The following is a 24,708-nucleotide window of genomic DNA, read 5'->3' as shown; positions in this document are numbered from 1 at the left end:
TTTCTCTTAACCAGCAAAGCTATCATTTAGCGTCCAAGGATAGATAAAGAACTTCCCAGACAAGAAAAAGCTAAAAAAGTTTATCACCACCAAGCTAGTATTGTAAGACTTGTTAAAGGGTCTTCTTGAAGGAGGAGGGGGAAAGAGAAGAAGTAAAGATCAAAATATGAATAATAAAATGGCGAAAACTACATGCCTATCAATAATTACTTTAAATATAAATAGATTAAATGCTCCAATCAAAAACATAGGGTGATCTGACCAGGCAGTGGTGCAGTGAATAGAGCATCGGACTGAGACACAGAGGACCCAGGTTCGAAACCCCAAGGTCACCAGCTTGACCGTAGGCTCATCTGGTTTGAGCAAGGCTCATCAACTTGAGCCCAAGGTTGCTGGCTTGAGCAAGGGCTCACTCTGTCTGCTGTAGCCCCATGGTTAAGGCACATATGAGAAAGCAATCAGTGAACTAAACTAAGGTGCCGCAATGAAGAATTGATGCTTTTCATGTCTCTCCCTTCTTGTCTGTCCCTATCTGTCCTTCTCTGTCTCAGTCTCTGTCTCTCTCTCTCTCTCTCACACACACACACACACACACACACACACACACAAACATAGGGTGGCTGAATGGATAAAACAACAAGACCCAGATATATGCTGTCTACAAGAGACCCACTTCACATAGAAAGACACACAGAAAAGGGATGGAAAAAGATATTTCATGCAAATGAAAATGAGACAAAAGCTGGGGTGGCAATACATATATCAGAAAAAAATAGACTTAAAACAAAGGCTATATAACAAGAGATAAACAAGAACCCAGAAATTCCATTTCTGGATATTTATCCAAAGAAATCTAAAACACTAATTCAAAAAGACGATGCGCTTCTATGTTTAATGAAGCACTATTTACAATAGCCAAGAAATGAAAGCAGCCTAAGTGTCCATTGATAGGTAATGGATAAAGGTGAGGTGGTATATACACACAATGGAATATTATTCAACTATAAAAGTGAAACCTTGCTATTTATGCAACATGGATAGACCTAGAGGGTATCATGCTAAGTGAAATAAGTCAGACAGGGAAAGACAAATTCCATATCATTTTACTTATATATGGAATCTAAAGTACAAAATAAATGAACAAAATAGAAACAAACATCAATACAGAGAACATTTTGATGGTAAACAGAGGGGATGGAGTTGAGAGATGAGTAAAAAGGAGGAAGGCATTAAGATGTACAAATTGCCAGTTATAAAGCAGTCATGGGATGTAAAGTACAACATAGAGAATGTATGTAGTAAAAAATATCTTAGTAACTAGTATAGTATCAGATGAGTATTAGACTTACCAGGGAATCACTTCGTAAATTACATAAATATCTAATTGCTATGTGGTACACCCAAAACTAATATAATATTTATGTCAACCGCAATTGAAACAAAAAATAAATTTCTGTAAGTAAATGCTGAAGTAGAATTTGATATATGTAATAAATGAATATGTGTATAAAATAAGGGACAAATGTAGAGGAAAGTGCTGACTCCCAACTCCACTTGGGGTGGTTCTCTTTACATTACTCTGTTTAATAGGCATAGTATACCTGTATTTACTACATACATGTATATTATATCTTAAAACAAATTGTATTATTATTTTTTGCAGGTATAGAAAGCAACATTTTTGTTTTTTTTTAAAGTAATGCCTTCAAAAATTTAATTTTTAAAAAACTTTAATGCTTGACATGTGATTTAATAATCTGATTGTACTTAAACTTTTTATCTGTAATTACATGTTTTAAGTATTTGGCTATACCCTGAAGCAATATGAAATGGGATATATTTAAAAGAATACTATGTGATTTTGGTACCCAAATATGCCCACTTTTATTTATATAAGAAACTTCAGTGAGAATACCTAAAAACATAGGTTTAAATTTTTAGTCTATGTGATATACTAAGTCATGTCATGAAGAATTTTTCTATTTATAAAATGTGGTGGGTTAGGCTTTAATTAATATTTATATAACATTTACTTTACCATCTTTTACTTCACAGTATTAGTATTATGTTTTTCCTATCAGATGGATTTAAGAAATGAATTTTTATTTCTGAGGATTTTCATTTCAAAATTTAATTATTAAGTGGTCATGACTCTTAAGTCCTTGCTGGGCTACTTACATGTCCATGTAATCTTGGGCAAGTTACTGAATCTTCACTTTTCTATCAGTATAATTGGGTTAAAAATAGATCTTAAGAGTTGCTGTGATTAAGTGAAATAATGAATAGTGCATTACACAGATTCTGGTGCATAGGCTTTTAATTAATGCTGGTCATCTTTATCTTCCTTTGTTGGTTTTACTAAACAGGATAGGTCTTCAGACAGTTATGAAATTTAATCTCTCAAATTACACTACATTCTTGAACTTAAAAAATTTAGCTTCTATGTGCCACTACATCTCTGTCTATAAAATGGAAATGTGATGCCTTTCGCATAAGGTATCTTTGTATTTTAAAATGATTATCTGAGTGCCTGACCAGGCAGTGGTGCAGTGGATAGAGCATTGGACTGGGATGCCGAGGACCCAGGTTCGAGACCCCGAGGTTGCCAGCTTGAGCACGAGCTCATCTGGTTTGAGCAAAATAAAAAATGCTCACCGGCTTGGACCCACGGTCACTGGTTCCAGCAAGGGGTTGCTTGGTCTGCTGAAGGCCCATGGTCAAGGCACATATGAGAAAGCAATCAATGAACAACTAAGGTGTCACAACAAAAAACTGATGATTGATGCTTCTCATGTCTCTCTGTTCCTGTCTGTCTGTCCCTATCTATCCCTCTCTCTGACTTTTTCTCTGTGTCCCTGTAAAGAAAAAAAAAAAGATTATCTGAGCAATAATGGATGTTTGCCAATTTCTTTGAAGACTGGTAGGATTTAAGTGCTATATTCTATCAAAGTATTATTTCTATCAAAGCATTGGGCATTTAAGGAAAAGGACTATAAATGGATCTAGTCACACACTAATTGTTATAATTAGTTTCCTATTGTACATCATATTTTTTTAAAAATGATCATTCTCTTTTTGGTTTATTCTACAACATTTCTTGGTCTGAATAAGGATTTAATGTCATGACCTAGAATGAGGTCATCTGTGAGATAGACTAAAAATGAGGACCCAAGAGGAAATGATACAAAAATGAAAACAAATCATAGTGCATCAGCAGCAGCAGATATTTTTAGGGAGAGGCTCATTAGTAATTTTACCGATTGGCTTATCTTACCAAATTATTCACGAATCTGGAGGAATGGAGGGAAATTAATTAAGCTTGAGTGATTAAGGCCAATTGATCAGCCTCCAATTTCACTTCAAAGCCATTATAGCAGAATATTGTCTAAAATTTAAGAGTACCCAGGATCTTACAGTGCTTTTTAATGTTTTAAGTTCAGTCAACATCTGCTAAGTACCTATTACCAGTAACAAAGCCATTCCCAGTGCTATGGGGAAACAGTTTTCCTCATGTGGCTATAGTCTGCTCACAGGTGGAACATTAGAAGAATTACGGGGCAGAGTAAAAGAAGTGCTATGAAAAATGTAGTTCCAGAATGGTGGAAATGATGTGGAAGACCATTTATTTATTTATTTATTTATTTATTTATTTATTTATTTAGAGAGACAGAGAGAGATACATAGAGATAGGCATGCAGAAAGGGAGAGAGATGGGAAGCATCAACTTGTAGTTGTGTTACCTTAGTTGTTTATTGATTGAGTCTCATAACATGCATTGACCAGGGGGCTCCAGCCAATGCAGTGACCCCTTGCTCAAACCAGCAACCTTGTGCTCAAGCCAGTGACCTTGGGCTTCAAGCCAACGAATGACCTTTGGGCTCAAGCCAGTGACCAAGGGGTCTTGTCAATGATCCTACATTCAAGCCAGTTATCCTGCGCTCAAGCTGGTGAGTCTGCGCTCAAGCCAGAGGAGCCTGTGCTCAAGCCAGCCATTATTTTTAAATGGAAGGATCTAGGAAAGCTTTTAAGTAAAAGGTAACATTCAAACCAATCCTTAAAGGTGAAGTAGAATTGGAGGCAAAGGATTATTCAGTAGATATTTTAGGCCAGAAAGACAATGTGAGAAAGGTAAAAAGATGTGAAAGTACCAGTGGCCAAGACATGGGAACAACCAAAAAGCTCTTCCATAGATGACTGGATAAAGAAGATGTGGCACATATACACTATGGAAAACTACTCAGCCATAAGAAATGATGACATCGGATCATTTACAACAACATGGATGGACCTTGATAACATTATACGGAGTGAAATAAGTAAATCAGAAAATAAGAACTATATGATTCCATACATAGATGGGACATAAAAATGTGACTCAGAGACATGGACAAGAGTGTGGTGGTTACTGAGGGGGGAGAGGAGGGAGAGGAGAGGGAGAGGATGGAGGAGGGGAGGGGCACAAAGAAAACCAGATATAAAGTGACAGAGGACAATTTGACTTTGGGTGATGAGTACGCAACATAATCGAATGTCAAAATAACCTGGAGATGTTTTCTCTGAACATATGTACCCTGATTTATCAATGTCACCCTATTAAAATTAATAAAAAAAAGATGTGAAAGTACTCAGGAAGCAGCAGTGCTTAGTGCTTGAAGCAAAGGACTCCAGATTTGCTGATGGAAAGTCAAAGATAGAAAAGGCATCTTGGAAGCAAATCTTAGAAGGACTTTGAATGTTATGGAATTGGGCTTTCTTTATTCAGTAGACAGTAGGAAGCTAGTGGGCATTTTGGGAGAGAGGAGGAACTTTATCTAACCTATTCCAAAAGGTACAGCAAATAATTAGGGAGATAAGAGTCTAGATGGGGAAACCAGTTATAAAAATCAGGGATTCAAAGTTATTGAGAATAATAAATGTCAGGCATTGATATATTAATCACGATTATTATTAATATTATTATAGCAATGATATAACTGCTTTATAGAATTTATTTAACTTTTACAACTATCCTTGTAAGTAATATAATCTTTATTTTAGAGATGAACACATTGAAGGATTACGAAGATTAATTGTTCAAGATTGTATTGGTTATAGGTAGTGGAGTTCAATAGAGTGGAACTGGAAATGAAGTGATGGAAAAAAGTATTGTAATTCAGAGGTGAATGTGGGAGGTAAAAGAGAGAGGGAGAAATTAAGATGACTCTTATTTGGGTACACTTAGTGAAGGTAGTCAGCACAGTCAAGTAAGTTTGAATAGTGAATAAGGAATTATGCTAGGAAAGGCTGGATCTGAGATGTTGGCAGGACAAGCCAGGTGGGAGGATGGAGCTGGTTATTGGGGGTAGAGTGTGGAGATGAAGTAGTCTGGGAGGACTCTGAGCATTTAGTGAGAGGGAACCCCTTGGGGGAGGCTGAGGGAGCTGGGGAAGGAAGAGTGAGAAAGGTGTGGGGAAACTGGAATGTGAAAGATGAGTGAATGAGCCCCTGGGTAGAGAGAACTTCAAAATAATGGGTGGTAAATAGGTCATTTACTGCACACCAGAGTGGGAAGAGTGTGGCATTTTTGCTTAGTTTGGTAAATAGAAATCCATGGGTAGTTTTTAAAAAAACAAAAAAAACCCCAAAAACCAAAAACAATTTTCATAATGTGGAATGATCAGGACCTTAATGTCAGATGCTGAGGAGTGAGTGGGTGGTAGAGAAAATGCTGGACTGCAGGGAACAATGGGGATTTTTCATTAGGACGAGAGGAGTCCTGGGCTGAGGAAGTGGGGCAGTAGAGAAAGGTTTTGTTTTTTTTTAAGAGTGGAGGACAGTTTATTGGCTATAGTTTCAGAATAGAATAAAAAGATGACCAGACAACAGACAGGCTGCCAAACAGATGAGTAAGAAAGGAGTAAGGTGTTTGTTTTCTTTCCCCGCTATGACAGAAGGGAAACAAGAAAAAATGGATGGATATACCAAAAAAAGTGAAACCTAATAGAAAAAGTTGAGAAAACTATTTTCTGATAATTCTCAGGGAAGCCTGAGTGGCCTTCTATAATATGTTTTATATTTCCAAAGAGCCTTTTTATTCAAAACATTCTTCACACTTACCCCCCACTTGTTCAGCACCTGCTTTCACCAGTGGATTTCAGTCTATTCTTTTAAGAGGTCAGTCGGATGTCTGTCTGGTTCCCTGCTGAACCGCCAGCACGGAATAAACTGCATGCCCGGTGCACAGCCAGGGCTCCAAAGAGAGCTGATGTATATACTGTACAACGTCACAGATTTTCTGTTTTTGCAGTGCTGCAAAGTGTCTGACACAATAAACATGGCACATACTTGCTAAATGAACAATTCTTCTCAGTGAAATAGGAAGTGAGCTTATCTGTTGGGATGATAATAACTAAAACATTTTGAGTGCTACCTGTGTGCTAGGCCTTACATTAAGTGCAGATATGCTAGCTGCTATAGCACACAAAGCACATAGTTGCAGTGTTTTACATAAGAAAAGGTTCCTATTCACTGGCTGAAGATGGCTACTCCTGGAGCACAGCCTGTTCTCCTTTCAGAGCCGTAGGCTCCTTCCATCTCCTGGTTCAGCCATCTCCTAGGCCCTGCACGAGGGGGAAGAGGGTGAGAGTAAGGTACCTGGCCCCACAGAGGTGTAAGGCCAGGAAGGCGCTTTCCAGGGACAACTCTATATATTATGGAAACGGGACATGAATCTTGGTGGATTCTTAGACACCTCTTTCACACATGAACTCCTCACCATTTATAATAGCCCTGGTAAGGAGATACCATTATCCCCATTTTACAGATAAGGCTACTGAGGCTTACACCTGTCCAAAAACAGTAAGGTTCTGATCTGGGATTTAAACTTAGATCCATCTGACTCAATAGCCTCTATTCTTAACCATTAGACCAGTGTTTCTCAAAAGCAGATTTTTGTCCCCAAAGGACAAGAGGACATTTGGCAGTGTCTGCTGGTACTTTTTTGGGGTGGTGGTGAGGGGAGGTACCTGGCATCTAACGGTAGAGTCCAGGAATGCTACTGTATATCTTTTGAATGTATAGGATACTCCCAACCCCCAACATACACACAAAAAACAAAAAATTATCAGGTCCAAATGTCAGTAGTGCTAAGGTTGAGATATTCTGTACTAGACTCTACATTATCCATTATGGTAGAAGGTAAGGTTGAAGCAAGACATGATTGTAAAAGATTAGGGACAGCTACTGTGAGGAATAAGCTAAGTGTTATTATGAAAGGATATAAAGAATTTGGAATAGCAGAAAGACACGGGTGGTTGTTTAATGTGGAAGAAGGTAACTGGTTCTATTATTTTTCTATTGGCTACTTGGCATTTCTGGGTCTTGATTGTATTTTTGAAGAAGTTGTCTTTACTTTACTGGGTGAAAATATTAAATAAAATTTAAATCACTTTATTTCTGAACTCAGGAAGACAAGACTCGTCCTTTTATTACATCCAGTCCTACAAATGGGGCCAAAACCATTGCAGAGGGCTGGCTCTCTGTCAACCCATACGACAAGCATTTTGGTGACGTACATTTTTATGACTATATTGGAGATTGCTGGGATTGGAAGATTTTCCCAAAAGCCCGATTTGTATCTGAATATGGATATCAGTCCTGGCCTTCCTTCAGTACATTAGAACAGGTAAGCCATCTTTGATTTCCCAGTGATTTAGAATGGTGGGCAGTGGGCAGATGTCACTTCCTCCATAGTGGTTCAGTAAACCAAATGAAATCTACTTCTAATTTTAAATTATTTTTTAGGAATAAGAGGATAGAAGGTAATTCTTTTTCTTTAAACTTTGGGGAGCTAAACTCTTATAGTCATCATTTTGGGGATTATAACTTTTCTATATTGTTCTTAATTATATTCCTTCAGGAGCATTTACAAATTTAATGGGAGCCAGTGGCTGCTTAAACTTGATTTATTATTACACATGAAAATAACTTTCAGCTACTTTCTGTATATCCTACAATTTTTTTAATCATTTACAGATATTCAGAACTAGATAATTTTTTATAGTAGGAGAAATGAATGTGATAAATAAGTCTTTATCTAATGTTATCATCGAATCATTCATTTCTTCTCTCCTTCCATTTCCTCTTCTTCCTCCCCCTTTCCTTTGTTGGTGTATTTGGTTTTCCTTAGACATTTCACTTTCTCTGTTCCTGATGATTCAATTTCATAGATGGGTTTAGTTTTAGAGTTGTATGTGTTCTCTTTAGAACAACTTTAGTGAGATATAATTCATTTATCATATAAAGCACCCATTTAATGTGTGCAGTTTAATGATTTTCAAGATAATCCTAAAGTTGTGCAGCCATAGCATGATCTAATTTTAGAACAGTTTTCTCATCCCCAAAGAAACACTGTACCCACCAGTAGTCCCTCCTTACTCTCTCTGTTCCTCCCACCCCAGTTCTAAGCAGTGCTAATTTGCTTTGCATGTTTCTTTGTTTACTTGTTCTGCACCTTTCATATACTCAGAATCATAAAATATGTGATCATTTGAAACTGGCTTTTTTTACTCAGCATACAGTTTTCAAGCTTCATCCATGTTGTTTCCTTTATTAATATGTCACTCTTTTTCATTACGGAATAGTGTTCCATGGTATGGATATACCACATTTTGTTATCTATTTACCATTTGATGTCTATTTGTGTTATTTCTGCTTTTTTGCTATTATGAATAATGCTGCTATGAACATTTGTATACATGTTTTTGTGGGAATGTCTATTAGGTTTATTCCTAGGAGTAAAATTGCTGGATCATATGGTAACTATGTTTAACAATTCAAGGAACCACTAAACTGTTTTCCATAGTGGTTGCACTTTATGTTCCCACGAACAATGTATGGTGGTTTCGATTTCTCTGCATTCTTACTAGTTATTTCCCATTTCCTCCTTTTCTTTTTTCTTTCTTCCTTCATTCCTCCCTCCCTACTTCCCTTTTTTCTTTTCCTTTCTTTTCCTTTCCTTTCCTTTCCTTTCCTTTCCTTTCTTTTCCTTTCCTTTCCTTTCCTTTCCTTTCCTTTCTTCTTTTTTTTCTTTTTTGCATTTTCCTGGACATTTATATTCACAGGAAATTGGTATTTCTTTTGCTAATCATGTTGATCATGTTTTCATATGCTTGGTGTTCATTTATTTATATATCTTCAAGAAATGTATATTAAAATATTTTGCCCATATTTTAATTGGGTTATTTGTCTTTTTATTATTGAGTTGTAAGATATATATATATATATATATATATATTCTAGATATGTTCTTTATCAGATATATGATTTGCAAATATTTTCTCCCAGTTTGTGGGTTGTCTTTCTATTTACTTGATGGTATCATTGAAAGCATAAACATCTTAAATTTTGATGAAGCCCTACTTATCAATCCTCTCTTTTATCTCGTATGCTTTTGAAGTTATATCTAAGAAATGATTGTCTAACATAGGTCACAAAGATTTACTCCAGTGTTGTCTTCTAGTGTTAGCTTTTAAATTTAGATTTCATTTATGATCTATTTTGTATGGTGTGTAGTAGATGTCCACATTTTTTTTGCATGTGGATAGTCAGTTGACCCAACACCACTTATTGAAATCATTATTTTTTCCCTTCATTAAATTCTTGACTCCTTTGTCAAAAATCAATTAACTACAAATGTTAAGATCTATTTTTAGATTCTCAATTTTGTTCCATTGATTTGTATGTCTATTTTATGTCAGTATGCACTGTCATTATTACTGTAGCTTCATAGTAAGTTTTGAAAGCAGGAAGTATGAGTTCACCAACTTTGTTCTTTCAAGATTATTTTTATTCTGAGTATTTTGTATTTCTATATGAATTTTAAGATTATCTTGCCAGTTTCTGCAAAAGAGCCATCTGGTGTTTTGATAGGGATTGTGTTGAATTTATAGATCAGTTTGTAAAAGTATTTCTGTCTTAACAATATTGTTTTCTGATCCATGAACATGTGATATCTTCATTAATTTTATAGTTTTTAGTATATGTTTATACTTCTTTGGTTAAATTTATTTTGGTGCTATTGTAAATTAAGCTGTTTTTTAAATATTATTTTCATATTGTTCATTACTAGTGTAAAAATAAAATTATCTTTTTGCATATTAAACTTATATTCTGCAACCTCTCAGAACTCATTTATTAGCTCTAATATATATTTTTTAATTTTTTAAGGATTCTGTATAAAAGAGTGTGTCATCTGCAGATAGAGGTAGTTGTATTTCTTTTTTTCCAATCTGGATGCCTTTTAGTTACTTTTCTTGCCTAATTGCTCTGGCTAGGATCTCTAGTACAATGTAGAATAGAAGTGGTAAGCTCAGATATCTTTGTCCCATTACTTTCCTTAGGAAGAGAAAGCTTTCAGTCTTTTACTGTTTAGTGTGATGTTAACTGTAGGTTTTTAATAGATTCCCTTTATCAGGTTGAAGCAGTTCCCTTTTACTCCTAGTTTGTTGAGTGTTTATATCATGAAAGGGTGTTGGATGTTTTCTAATGCTTTTGTTCATCTGTTGAAATGATCATATCGTTCTTGCCCCCCCCCCACCACTTATGTAAAGTAACCACAACATTTTAAGACAATTTCAAAAACTTTCTCAATTTCACCACCTGGACACAACTATATTTGCTTCTAATATCAAAGTTATATTGTACTTTAGCTTTAATAGGAATGTTGTAAGCTTAGTTTTATCCTCCCCATCTTTAATTTTTATTACTCTCAATATTGTAAAGCTGATCTTTTGGGAATTCTATTATTGCAAAATGAAGGAGGATGGAGTTTAGTATCCTGACTCAGATAGGAACAGGTATTGAGACTGGGAATGAGGAAATGAAAGAAGCAAAAATACTTACTGAGCAGATACTCTGTATCAGGTACCCATTGTTTTTTTTTTTTTTTTTCTTTCATTTTTCTGAAGCTGGAAACAGGGAGAGACAGTCAGACAGACTCCCGCATGCGCCCGACCGGGATCCACCCGGCACGCCCACCAGGGGCGGCGCTCTGCCCACCAGGGGGCGATGCTCTGCCCATCCTGGGCGTCGCCATATTGCGACCAGAGCCACTCTAGCGCCTGGGGCAGAGGCCGAGGAGCCATCCCCAGCGCCCGGGCCATCTTTGCTCCAATGGAGCCTTGGCTGCGGAAGGGGAAGAGAGAGACAGAGAGGAAAGCGCGGCGGAGGGGTGGAGAAGCAAATGGGCGCTTCTCCTGTGTGCCCTGGCCGGGAATCGAACCCAGGTCCTCCGCACGCTAGGCCGACGCTCTACCGCTGAGCCAACCGGCCAGGGCCACCCATTGTTTTATTTAACAGTGACCCATCCTCTTTCCACTTCGACTGAAGCTCAGGAGGAAACCAAGGCGCTGGAGAGTGAGAGTTCTATCTATATCCCTAATAGTAATGTATCTGGATTCAAACTTACTATCAGACTCTAAAGCTAGTCACTTTCTTTTCACTACATTTCAGAAATGTGAGTTTTAGAAATTACTAAACCTTTTTCTACATTTATAAGCATTTCTATACATTTCCTGAAAATGATGTAATTTCCATGCTTTTGTGATTTGTCTGACGCTGTTCAACACTATATTTTAAAATAGGGAAAGATGAAGGAAGTTCTGTTCAGTATGAGCCCTTTATTTAGTCATTGCCTCTTTTGAAGCAACATTGCTTAGTTGAGGATTTAAATAGGTAATTGCAAAGAAAGAAGAAACCAGAAGAACAACTTTATGTAAAACTTTGACTCTTTTATTTAGAGCTTTTCTGGTGTATTCAACAAAAATATTAAAATGTCTCTGTCTACTTTGGAATACATTACTTCTTTGTAAAATGATCATATTTTTCAGCAGGCAGTTATCAGTATTGTGCAGTGATTAAAAGCTTGGGCTTTGGAATAAACAAATCCGGATTTGAATTCTAGAACTGCCCACACTAGCTATATTGCCTTGGACAAATTATTTGTTTTGAATTTCAGTGTCCTTATTGGTAGATTGGGATTAATAGTAGTAAATAACCTTTTAAGAATGTGTATGTGTGTGAGAGAGAGACTGTGTGTAAAGATCAAGTTAATTAATACTTTGAAGCCTAAGTATAGTTCTTGACACACAGTGAGAGCCCATCATGTAAGCTATTGTTACTACTCATCAAGGCCATTTTGGCTATGTGACTTGTATGATAGTTACATTTTCTTCAGATGCATCTAGGTTTAAAGAACTAGAGGCTGGAGCTAGACTGTACAAATTAGCTTTGGATTTTGGGGAAATTACTTAACCTATTTGTGCTTGGTTTTCTCATCTGTAAAATAGGGTGACAATAGTGCCTACCACAGGGTTGTTCTGAGGCTTAAATGAGTTAATATTCTTAGAATGATTATAACCTTACCTGGCACTTTTCTCATTCCTTCTGGTAACACTATTATAGCTGAAATTTCTAAGACTTCTAAACCACAGCTATTGAAAGGTAGAAAGTTTTCCACATAACAGAAGGTTAGGTTTACTGATTATGGGATACATCAAATCATTACCAATGTGAGAGGGGGCTGAGAGGCCCAGATGTGTGCTTCAGACTTTAAAAAGGAAGAAGGATAAAAAAAAAAGGAAGATTATTGGTAAAGATAAGTGCATCTCAGATGTGTACAGATGACTGTAATGCTAATATCTTTATTTTAAATAAATAGTAGTAATGCATGTTCACACTGTCTAGTAGTAACAGCTTCAAAAAATATGTACAATTTGAAAAAACTTCCACATTAAATATGGCTAATGTCCATTACTTATGTTTGATGTAAATATATGCCTAAAAAATATCTCTTCCTTTTAAGGTGATTGATCTATGCAATGCATGATTACTCAGAACTCAGAACTATAAATCATGTTTTATGAACAGGGATTAAACTTTTTAATTTTTAGGGTTCTTTGAAGGTAAGTGGAATATGTTTTTCTAAATTTTTTATTTTTCTGAAGTTAGAAGCAGGGAGGCAGTCAGACACACTCCCGCATGTGCCCGACTGGGATCCACTGGGCATGCCCACCAGGGGGCAATGCTCTGCCTATCTGGGGCATTGCTCCATTGTGGCTGGAGTCATTCTAGCACCTGAGGCAGAGGCCACGGAGCCGTCCTCAGCGCCCAGGCCAATTTTGCTCCAATGGAGCCTTGGCTGTGGGAGGGAAAGAGATAGATAGAGAGGAAGGAGAGAAGGAAGGGTGGGGAAGCAGATGGGCGCTTCTCCTGCATGCCCTTACCAGAAATCGAACCCGGGACTTACACATGCTGGGCTGATGCTCTACTGCTGAGCCAACTGGCCAGGGCATGGAATATGGTTTTGTTTTTGTTTTTTTAATCTCTCTGTATACCTTGGATAAAAACTCTGATATTTTCAGAGGTAGCCAGCAGTTATCTTGTATCTTTAACAAATGCTAATAGTGCATTAAATCATAGACCTAGAAGCCAGAATTACTGATAAAATGACACTTCAAATGTGTGTTTGTTTTTACTTTGGTTTGATGACAGCTTATCAAAGGGATAAAAGAAAGATCCTGTAAGTTGTGCCAGGCTTAAAAAAAAGAGAAGGATTTATTTTAGGGAAATGGAGTATCACTTTTTGATTTGTGTCTTCAACTATATCAAAATTAAACATTTCAAATATATTTAGTAATCACTGGGAAACAATTGAGCAAATGCTAAAGCATTTACCATCTTAATAGTGATGTTTTATTCCTGTTAAAGAATTGACAGTTTTAACAATATTGATTTCAGTCCATTATTCAGTTTTGATAATTTACTTAAATAGATAAGATAACATATAAAAATACATGTAACTACTATTTAAAAAAGAAATAATACTTTCTAAAGACAAGACTTTTAATGGAAATATCAAATTATAATTTTCTGCATCCTGGCCAGGTAGCTCATTTGATTAGCGTGTTGTCCTAACACTAGGGTTGTGAGTTTGATCCTGTGTGAGGGCACTTATAAGAATCAAGCAAGGAATGCATAGATAAGTAGAATAACAAATTGATGTTTGTTTTTCTCTCTCCTTCCCTCTCCCCCCTTCCTTTCTCTCTCAAAAAAAATTAATAAATTGTTTTTAAATTGTAATTTTTTTGCCCTGGCTGGTGGCTCAGTGGATAGAGCATTAGCCCAGTGAATGGATGTCCTGGGTTCAATTCCCAGTCAGAGCAACCAGGAAAAATGACCATCTTCTTCTCTCCTTCTCCCTCTCCCTCTTTTCTTCCACTCCCCCTCCTACAGCCAGTGGCTCAATTGATTTGAATGTGGCCCCAGGTGCTACGGATAGCTCAGTTGGTCACAACAGAGCATGTCAGCCTCAGGTGCTATAAATAGCTTTGTACTCGAGCCTTGGCCCCAGATGAGGGTTGCCAAGGTGGATTCCAGTTGGAATGCATGCAGGAGTCTGTCTCACTGTACCCCTTCCTCTCACTTAAAAAATTGTAATTTTTTAGATATGAATAAGGGGGATATGTAGGTGCCAAAGCCTGGTTTTGTAATTCGCCTTTCAAAAGGCCATTCTTTCACCAGTAACCAGTATGATGACAAAAACATTTGTGACATTAGGATAGTGTATAGAGTACTTTTCAAGTTTGTCAGAAATGTGTAGAAAAGTAGTTTTACTCCTACTTTTCCAATTTTTACCTCTTGTTCTTTACTCAAAAGATTTCATCTAAAGAGGACTGGTCTTTCAAAAGCAGATTTTCACTTCATCGACAACATCATGAAAATGGTAACGATGAGATGCTTCAGCAGGCTGGACTTCACTTCAAACTCCCGCAAAGCACAGATCTAATACGCGCATTCAAAGATACCATTTACCTTACTCAGGTAAGGCATTTTCATTCTGGAGTTCAAAAGATTTCTGCAGTTAACATAAGAGATCATGTAAGTTTTATAAACCTTATGTGGTAAAAACTATTTTTCATTTTACTCATTAAAGAATTTATCTTCTTTAAGATAGATGTATGATGACACATTAAGACTTGAAATAGTTAAGTTTTTGCATTTGTCTTTCTTACAAGAACAGCTCAGAAAGTTCTACAAAAAATTGTACATTAAGACGTTCCCAGCTTAAGATTACTATAAAGATCAACTATATATGAAAAGCAGTACAATAAAGCTGCTGGGAGAAAACATATGAGATACTTCATTACCTTGGCATGGGGAAAGATTTCTTAAACAGGACATAAAATACTCTAACTATGAAAGAAAATAATGATAAATTGGACTTTGTTAATATTACGGACTTTTATATATCAGTGACACCATTAAGAGAGAAAAGGCAAGCCACAGATTGGGGAACAATATTTGTAATACATATATCTGATAAAAGATTTATATATAGAATAAAGAACTTCTATAAAGCAATAAGAAAAAGATAGTTTATTAAAAAATGAACAGAAACCCTGACCTGTGGTGGCGCAGTGGATAAAGCGTCGACCTGGAAATGCTGAGGTTGCCGGTTCGAAACCCTGGGCTTGCCTGGTCAAGGCACATATGGGAGTTGATGCTTCCTGCTCCTCCCCCCTTCTCTCTCTCTTCCTCTCTCTCTCCTTTCTAAAATGAAAAAAAAAAAAAGTTAAAAAAAGAAATGAACAGAAACCTCAATCAGGCATTTCACCAATGAAGATATCCAAATGGTCAGTAAGTATATGAAAATGTGCTCAGTTTTATTCTTAATCAAGGAAATGCAAATTAAAGCCACGCCAGGATACCTCTACATACAATGTAACTTTAGCACAATGGCTAAAATTAAAAAGATTGAAATTACAACTATTGGTGAGGAGATAGGACAATTGAAACTTTTAGACATTGTTAGGAAGAGTGGAAATTTGTTTACTTTGGAAAGCTTTATGGTAGTTTCTACCCAAGCTATAAGTTTGCTTACTTTTTAAATCAACAATTCTAGTTCTATCTATATACTCACGAAAAATTAGTGCATATATCTGTCAACAGACATCTAAAATAATGTTCATAGAAACTTTATTCATAGCCCCAAACTGGAAACAAAATAAATATTCTTTAACAGAAGATTTTATAAACAAATTGTGCTATATTTATACAATGAATACTCCACAGCAATGAAAAACAATGAACTACTGATGTTAGCATCAACTTGAATGAATCTCAAAGAGATTATGTCGAGCAGAAGAAACACTGACGTTTCCATATAGACAAAATGAATCACGATAATAGAAAATTAGTGGTGACCACTCCTGTGGAGGGTGATGATGAACTACTAGTAGGAAAGGTTACACAGAAACTTTCTGGAATGTGAAAAAGTTTTGTGTCTTGATCTGGGTGCTGATTACATGGCTGTGTACCTATGTTAAAGGTTACTGAATTGTATACTTAATATCTGTGCATGTTACATTTTGCACAGTACTAGGCTAGTCTAATTCCAGCTCTCTTGAGATATCATTAACATACCATAACATTCACTCATTTTAAGTGTACAGTTAAGTGATTTTTACTATATTTATCGACTCTTGCAACTGTCACCACAATCCAATTTTAGAACATTCCATACACCCCAGATTCATTCACTCCCCTTTCTCAACATCAGCCCCAGCAAACATTAATCTACTTTCTGTCTCTAAAGATTTTACTTTTCTCAAGATATATAACTGAATCATTGTAATATGTAATTTTTTGCATTTGGCTTTTTTCACTGAATGTAATGTTTTTGAAGTTCTTTCATGATATAGCATCTATTTCTACTTCATTCCTCTTTCTTGCTAAATGGTATTTTCTTGTATGAATATACCATTTTTTATTTATCTACTCATCGGTTGAGGGACATTGTATTATTATTGATTTTTTTTTTTGTATTTTTCCAAAGTTAGAAGTGGGGAGGCAGTCAGACAGACTCCCACATGTGCCCAACTGGGATCCACCCGGCATGCCCACCAGGGAGCGACGCTCTGCCCATCTGGGGTATTGCTCTGTTGCTGCTGGAGTCATTCTAGCACCTGAGGCAGAAGCCATGGAGCCATCCTCAGTGCCCAAGCCACCTTTGCTCCAATGGAGCCTTAGCTGTGGGAGGGGAAGAGAGAGATAGAGAGGAAAGAGAGGGGGAAGGGTGGAGAAGCAGATGGGCGCTTCTCCTTTGTGCCCTGACTAGGAATCAAACCTGGGACTTCCACACGCCAGGCTGATGCTCTACCGCTGAGTCAACCGGCCAGGGCCTATTATTGATTTTTTACTTTGACTGTTATGATAGTACTGCTATGAATACTTTAAAATCTTTGTGCATATATTTTAATTTCCTTAGGGTAGAAATATATGAGTGAAATTGCTTATTTATGTGGGAAATTAATGTTTAATTTTTTAAGAAACTATAGAGGCCCTGGACAGTTTGCTCAGTGGTAGAGCATCAGCCCAGTGTGTGGAAGTCCTGGGTTTGATTTCTGATTAGGATACACAGGAGAAGAGATCATCTGCTTCTCCATTGTTCCACTTCCCATAGCCACGGCTCAAATGGTTAGAGCGAGTTGGCCCCAGGTGCTGAGGATGGCTCCATGGCCGAGCCTCAGGTGCTAAAATAGCTCAGTTGCTGAGCAATGGTGCTGCAGCTGCAGATGGGCAGAGCATCACTGGTAGGGGGCTTGCTGGGTGGATCCCAGTCTAGGGACATGCAGTAGTCTATTTCTTTGCCTCCCTGCCTCTCACTAAGAAAAAAAAGAAAGAGAAAAGAAACTATTGAACTGAATTTTGGATTATAATTTCATTTGAATATTTCCATTTTGCTTTTTTATTTGCCTATTTTATTTCATGAAACTGTGAACTATGTAAGACTATATGAAAGCCACTGCTTCGTTGGCTGATGTTTTTGCCATACTTGTTTCCAGTTCCGAGAGAGAAGGTAAGAGCCTATTTCCAGTAATGTAAGTTGATCTGAAATGGATCACAAAATTTTATCAAACATGATCACGTTTAAATTTTTGCATCTTAGCACCTAATGTACCAATTTTTATTCAAACTCATGCTCACTCTTATCAGTTTTCACCTGTTTGAAAATGCAAAACCCCAGGATGAATTGGAAACAGAAAACTGTGAGCCAAAACACCCTTTGTTAGAAGGCAAAAACTTGGTTAAGAGAACTTCAAAGTTTCAGTTATAATCTTACCAGTTAGTGAAGTTTTGCCACTGTGATATGTAATTTATGAAATCACCTCAAAGAACACAAGTTTAAAGATAGTGTTAATATCTGTCCCCTTTGAAGTGTTACATTTGATTTTTATTAGCTTTTTATAACCAGTATTTTATAAAAGTCTCAATTTTGATATGCAAAACAGGATGATCCGTGTGTGTTTGTGTTGTGTGTGTGTGTGTGTGTATGTGTGAACCTTTTCAGTTGTTGTTTTTCATGCTGGTTTTCCTCCTCCAAGCTGTTCTTTTTTGACTGTTACTTTATTGTTTCCTCAAAACCATATTCAGAGAACTAGCAGAAATAATTCTTTTTGAACTCATTAGCATTTGAGGTAGTTAGGAAGTGGACAAGTGGACTTATGTGTTGCTGGGTTTTATTGGTTATGGTTTTGTCTGATAATTCAGCACTAGTGTCCCATCAGGTCTTGGCCCACAGTTGGATCTGTCTTCATTGGTTCTACCTTGGGACTTTTTGATATACTAGATGGGATCTGAGATGAAAAATCAGAATTAAGAATTTTTAGTTTTTAGTGTTGAATTTTCTTGACTGAGAGACACATAGAGAATGTTCGGTAAAAAGTTTTATTCCCCTTCTTTGATTTTAGGACAGTCATCTTTAATCCATGTAAAACCTTTCTTTGGTCCATTTTTTCTGTTCCTACTCCTACCCCCTGTCCTTTTTCTCATAATCTGTCATACTGTTCTGAAGAACAGGGTACTCTCCTGTGTGCCGCTCTTCAAGACATTCTGTTAAGCATTATTTTTTGCAACTTTCAGAACAACCTTGGCTGAGAAACCTGGACAGTAAGTTTCTTCACAGACCCTTCCCTATCTTCTTTTTATTGTATAACTGCAAAGGTATCCCTGGAAGTTCTTACCTCTTTAATTCTTTTAATATTACAAATGATCTTGCCTCACCTTTCATTCTTCTGCTATGTCCTGTTGCATTGTATTCCACATCGCCCACACACCCAGGCACACCCTCTTAAGCTGTGTTACACATACCTCATTGCTTAGTTGAAGACTGACTAGCTACACTGGCACATCTAAACTAACTGTTAAGTGACTTACTCTGCCACATGGCCTCTGACGAGGCACTGAGACAGGAAGCTGGAGTAGTGACAGTCTTTACTAACCCCTTAGCTTATCACCCCTCTGGTGCTTTTATTTATTCTTCACATATTTATTGGGTATGTAATGAGGGCTAGATGTGTGTGGATGTCTCTGAGTGCATCATATTCTTTAGGGGTCCATTTTACCTCCCCATGTTGCAAGTAACTTAATCACAAGAGGTAAGAAAACAAGGCAGGCTGTGCTGCAGTGGGCCAGGTGTTGATGACAGCGCTGCCCTGGAATAGTTATTTGTTTGGTAAGCAGCACTGAGACATGATGAATGATCCAGGCCATGCTGAGCTTTTCAGATGGGGATAGGTTGCATAAAGGAGGGGAATGAAGGTGAGATTACTAACATAGTCTTTTATGTACTAGTATATTGCATTGATATGTGTCATGTAACTTAACAGTCAGGCAGACGGTCAGCATTCTTTGGGTGTCTACTAAATGCTAGCCCTGGGCCATGAGGTGATTTGTATACCTTGTCTCATGTAATTCTAATATCTTCAGACATCTGTGTTATTATTTCCATTTTGTATGTGAGGAATCAGGCTCGGAAAGTCTAAATATTTTGTCAAAGTTCTCAGGGCAATAAATGGAATAGGTTTCTACTTTTAAAACTATAGTTTTACAAAGTGTGATAAGGGGAATTCTGTAACTGCTGAGGTGTTTGGTTAAATTATCATGTCTATTTTCAGCAGTTAAGTAAAGCAGACATCAGAAATTTGGCACATTAAAAAAAAAGCCTTATTGGAATAATAGAGAAAATCAACTAAACCAAAAGTTAGTTCTTTGAAAAGATCAGCAAAATTGGAAAACCTTTAGCTAGACTGTCCAAGAAAAAAAGAGACAAGACCTAAATTACTAAATCAGGACTGAAAAAGGAAGCGTTACTATTGACCTTGCAGAAATAATAAGGGTGATAAGGGAATGCTATAAACAGTTGTATGACAATGAGTCATATAACCTAGGTGAAGTGAACAAATTCTTAGAAAGATACAAACTGTGAAAAGTGACTCAAGAAGAAATAGAATATCTGAGTAAACCTATAACTAAAGAGATTGAGTCAGTAATTAAAAAAACAACTTCCTTTTATAAAGATGGCTTCACTAGTGAATTCTGAACAACATGAGAATTAAGACCAATCCTTCACAAACTCTTCTAAAAAATAAAAGAGAGGGAACCACTTCCTAACTTATTTTTTAAGCCATTATTATCTTGATACCAAAAACTAGACAATGACACATCAAGAAAAGCAAACTATAGATCAACATCCGTTATGAATATAGACAGAAAAATACCTTTAACAAAATACCAGCAATCCAAACATATTTTTATCTAATTATAAAAATTTATATACTATAATCAACTGGGATTTATCACAGTTGCAACACTGTCTCAATATGTGAAAGTCAAACACCATGTGAATAAGTGAAAAATAGCCATATGATTATCTCAATAGATGAAGAAAAAGCATTAAACAAAATCCAACACACTTTCATGATTAAAAAAAAAGACACTGAACAAACTAGGAATACAAGGGAGCTTCTTCAACCTGAGCATAAAGAGCATCAATGAAGAACCCATAGGAGCCTGGCCAGGAGGTGACGCAGTGGATGGAGCGTTGGACTAGGATGCAGAGGACCCAGGGTCGAGACCTTGAGGTCGCCAGCTTGAGCGCGGGCTCATCTGGCTTGAGAAAAAAAAAAAAAAAACACCTCACCAGCTTGGACCCAAGGTCGCTGGCTCGAGCAAGGGGTTACTTGGTCTGCTGAAGGCCTGTGGTCAGGGCACATATGAGAAAGCAATCAATGAACAACTAAGTTGTCACAACGAAAAACTGATGATTGTTGCTTCTCATCTCTCTCCGTTCCTGTCTGTCTGTCCCTATCTATCCCTCTCTCTGACTCTCTCTCTGTCCCTGTAAAAAAAGACCAAACACACACACACACAAAAAAATCACATAGGAAATATCATATTTAATGGTGAAAGAAAGCTTTCTCCTCTACAGTAGGAACAAGACAAGGATGCCTACTCTTGCCACTTCTATTCAACACTGTACTTGAAATTCTGGCCAGGACAGTGTAAGCAAGAAAATGAAATAAGCCTGACCTGTAGTGATGCAGTAGACAAGGTGAGATGACCTGGAATGCTGAGGTCACTGGTTTGAGACCCCTCGCTTGCCCAGTCAAGGCACATACAAGAAGCAACTGTGAATTTGTGCTTTGCATTCCTTCCTCTCCCTGCCTTATTCCCGGCCAGGGCACACAGGAGAGGCGCCCATCTGCTTCTCCACCCCTTCCCCTCTCCTTCCTCTCTCTCTTTTTCCCTCCTGCAGCCAAGGCTCCATTGGAGCAAAGATGGCCCGGGCGCTGGGGATGGCTCCGTGGCCTCTGCCCCAGGCGCTAGAGTGGCTCTGGTCACAACAGAGCGATGCCCCAGATGGGCAGAGCATTGCCCCTGGTGGGCATGCCGGGTGGATCCCGGTCGGGTGCATGGGGGAGTCTGTGTGACTGCCTCCCCGTTTCCAGCTTCAGAAAAATACAAAAAAAATAATAAAATAAAATAAAATAAAAGGTATTTATATTTTGGAAAGGAAGAAGTAAAACTATCACTGTCTATAGATTACATGACCTTATATACAGAAAACCATAAAAAATCAATCTAAAAACTTAGTAGAACTAATAAATGAATTCAGCTACTTTGCAGGATATAAGACTAATGTACAAATATCAGTAGTATTTTAAGTAATGAACAATTTAAAAAATAAAACTTTATAAACAGTATCATTTATAATAGTGTTCAATAGCATAAAATACTTTGGAATAAATATATTTAACCCAAACATGCAAGACTTGTACACTGAAAACTATAAAACTTTGTTGAAGGAAATTAAAGACATGGAAAGACATCCTGTGTTCATGGATAGGAAGACTTAATATTGTTAAGATCGCAGTACTTCCCAAATTGATTTACAGATTCAACCCAATCCCTATCAAAATTTTTCCTATCATTTTTAGAGAAAGGGGCAAAGTGATCCTGAAATACATATGGAAATGCAAGGCATCCAGAGTAGTTAAAACAATCTTGAAAAAGGACAGATTTGTTCTTACACTCTCCGTTTTCAAAACTTACTACAAAGCCAAAGTAATGAAGATAATGGTACTGACATAAGTCTAGACATATAGATTTATTGAATAGAATCGAGAGTCCAGAAATATAAACACAAACATCTTTGGTGAATTAGTTTTCTACAAGGGTGCCAAGACAATAAAATGGAGTTAGAATAGTGTTTTGGTGCTACAACAACTGGATGTCCACTTATGAAAGAATGACTTTGGACCCCTCCCCCATATCATATTCAAAAATTAACTTAAAATTGATTAGAGATCTACACAGGAAAGTTAAAACTATCAAACTCTTAGAAGAAAACATAGGTGTAAATATTTGTGAATTTTTATTGGACAGCAGTTTCTTAGATAGGACACCCAAAGAACAAGCAACCAAAGAAAAACTAGATAAAATGGACTTCATAAAAATTAAAAAGCTTTTGTGTGTCAAAGGACACTGTCACAAAAATGAAAAGATAGTCCACAGAATGGGGGAAAATTTTTAAGTCATATATCTAATAAGGATATAATGTCCAGAATATATTAAAAAACTTTTACAACTCAATAATGTAAGACAACCCAATTAAAAATGGGTAAAAAATCAGAATAGCTGTTTTTCCAAAGAAAATGACCAGTAGGTATATGAAAAAATGCTCAATATCATTAGTTACTACGGAAATTTAAATTAAAACCACAATGAGATTTTATATAGTAGTATATCTAGAGTTTAAAAAAAAGAAAAGAAAATATTATAAGGAGATTTATTATAGGAATTGGTTCACATGGTTACGGAGGCTGAGAAGTCCTACAAGCTGCCATCTGCAAGATGGAAAACCAGGAAAGCCATGGCTATTTCAGTTTGAGTCTGAAGGCCTGAGACCTGAGGGGCCTCTGGTGTGAGTCCTGGAGTTTGAAGGCCTGAGAACCAGGAGCGCCAATGTCCAAGGACAGGAGAAGATGGACATCCCAGTTCAAGGAGAGAGAGAGAATTTTTCCTTCCGCTGCTTTTTGTTCTATTTAGCCCCTCAACTGATTGGATGGTGTCCACGCACATCACTGAGAATGGATCTTCTTTACTCAGTCTACCAAATCGCCAGAAACATCCTCACTGACGCACCCGGGAATAATGTTTTACCAGCTATTTAGGTGTTCTTTAAGTCAGTCAGGGTCACACATAAAGTTAACCATCACAGTAAGGATATGGAGAGGTTGGAACCCTCATGTATTCTGGTGGGAATGTAAAATGGTACACCTGCTGTGCAAAGGTCTTCAAAGAGTTAAATCTAGAATTATCATAGGACCCGGAAATTCTACTCTTAGGTGTATATCTAAGAAAATGGAAAGCATATGTTGACAGAAAATAGAACACAAATGTTCATAGCAGCATTTTTCATAAAGAGCTAAAAAGTTAAAACATTCCAAACATATCAACGATGAATGGATAAATAAAATGTGGTATATTCGAACAATGAAATATTCAGCAACAATAAAAGAATAAAATATTGGTACATGCTGCATGACAGATGAACCTTGAAAACATTATGCTAAGTGAGAGTAGCCAGTTACAGAACACCACACATTGCGTCATCCCATTTCCGTGGACTGTCCGGGATAGGCAAATCTGTAGAAACAGAATGTCGATTAGTGGTTTCCAGAAGCAGAGGACAGGGGAGAACGCGGAGTGACTGTTAACCAGTACAATGTTTCTTTTTGAGGTGATAAAAACATGCTGTAATTAGGTAATGCACAACCTGTAATGATACTAATAAAGGCCAAGGCATGAAACCAACTGAAGTGCCCTTCAATAGATGATTGGGTAAAGAAGATGTGGTACATGTATCCAATGGAATACTACTCAGCCATAAGAAATGATGACATATTGTCATTTGTAACAACATAAATAGATATTGAGAATATCATGCTAAGAAAAATAAGTCAGATAGAAAAAGTCAAGAACTGTATGATTTCACTTATATGTGGGATATGAAACGGAAAGCTACAAATGAACAAACCAGACAAAGAGAATCTCATAGACACAGACGACAGTGTGGTGGCTACCAGAAGGAAAGAAGGGTGGAAGGGTAGTAAATGCTAAAGGAAGTCAGTTTATGGTGACAGAAGGAGATAGATTTGACTTTGAGTGGTAAGCACACAATGCAATATACAGATGATATCTCATAGAATTTTACATTTGAAACCTATATAATTTTATGAACTAATACCACCCCAACAAATTAAATAAGAAAACAACGAATTGTAAACTCAAAGGGTGAATTGTATGGTGTGAATTATACCTCAGTTT

General features: G+C 36.9%; 1 protein-coding gene across 1 annotated transcript in view; it reads left to right on the top strand.

Annotated features, from left to right (window-relative positions):
* MANBA (mannosidase beta) overlaps positions 1–24,708 on the top strand; it is a 145,961-nt gene that overhangs the window by 105,515 nt on the left and 15,738 nt on the right. Inside the window, exons 12-13 of the mRNA XM_066383897.1 lie at positions 7,445–7,663; positions 14,695–14,859. Of these exons, the coding sequence (XP_066239994.1) occupies positions 7,445–7,663; positions 14,695–14,859 (384 nt within the window). The remainder of the gene's footprint in view (positions 1–7,444; positions 7,664–14,694; positions 14,860–24,708) is intronic.

The sequence above is a fragment of the Saccopteryx leptura genome, chromosome 5 (genome assembly GCF_036850995.1).
Source record: "Saccopteryx leptura isolate mSacLep1 chromosome 5, mSacLep1_pri_phased_curated, whole genome shotgun sequence".
Lineage (NCBI taxonomy): Eukaryota > Metazoa > Chordata > Mammalia > Chiroptera > Emballonuridae > Saccopteryx > Saccopteryx leptura.
Note: the sequence above shows the minus strand (reverse complement) of the source record. Positions and strands in the feature narration are given on the sequence as shown.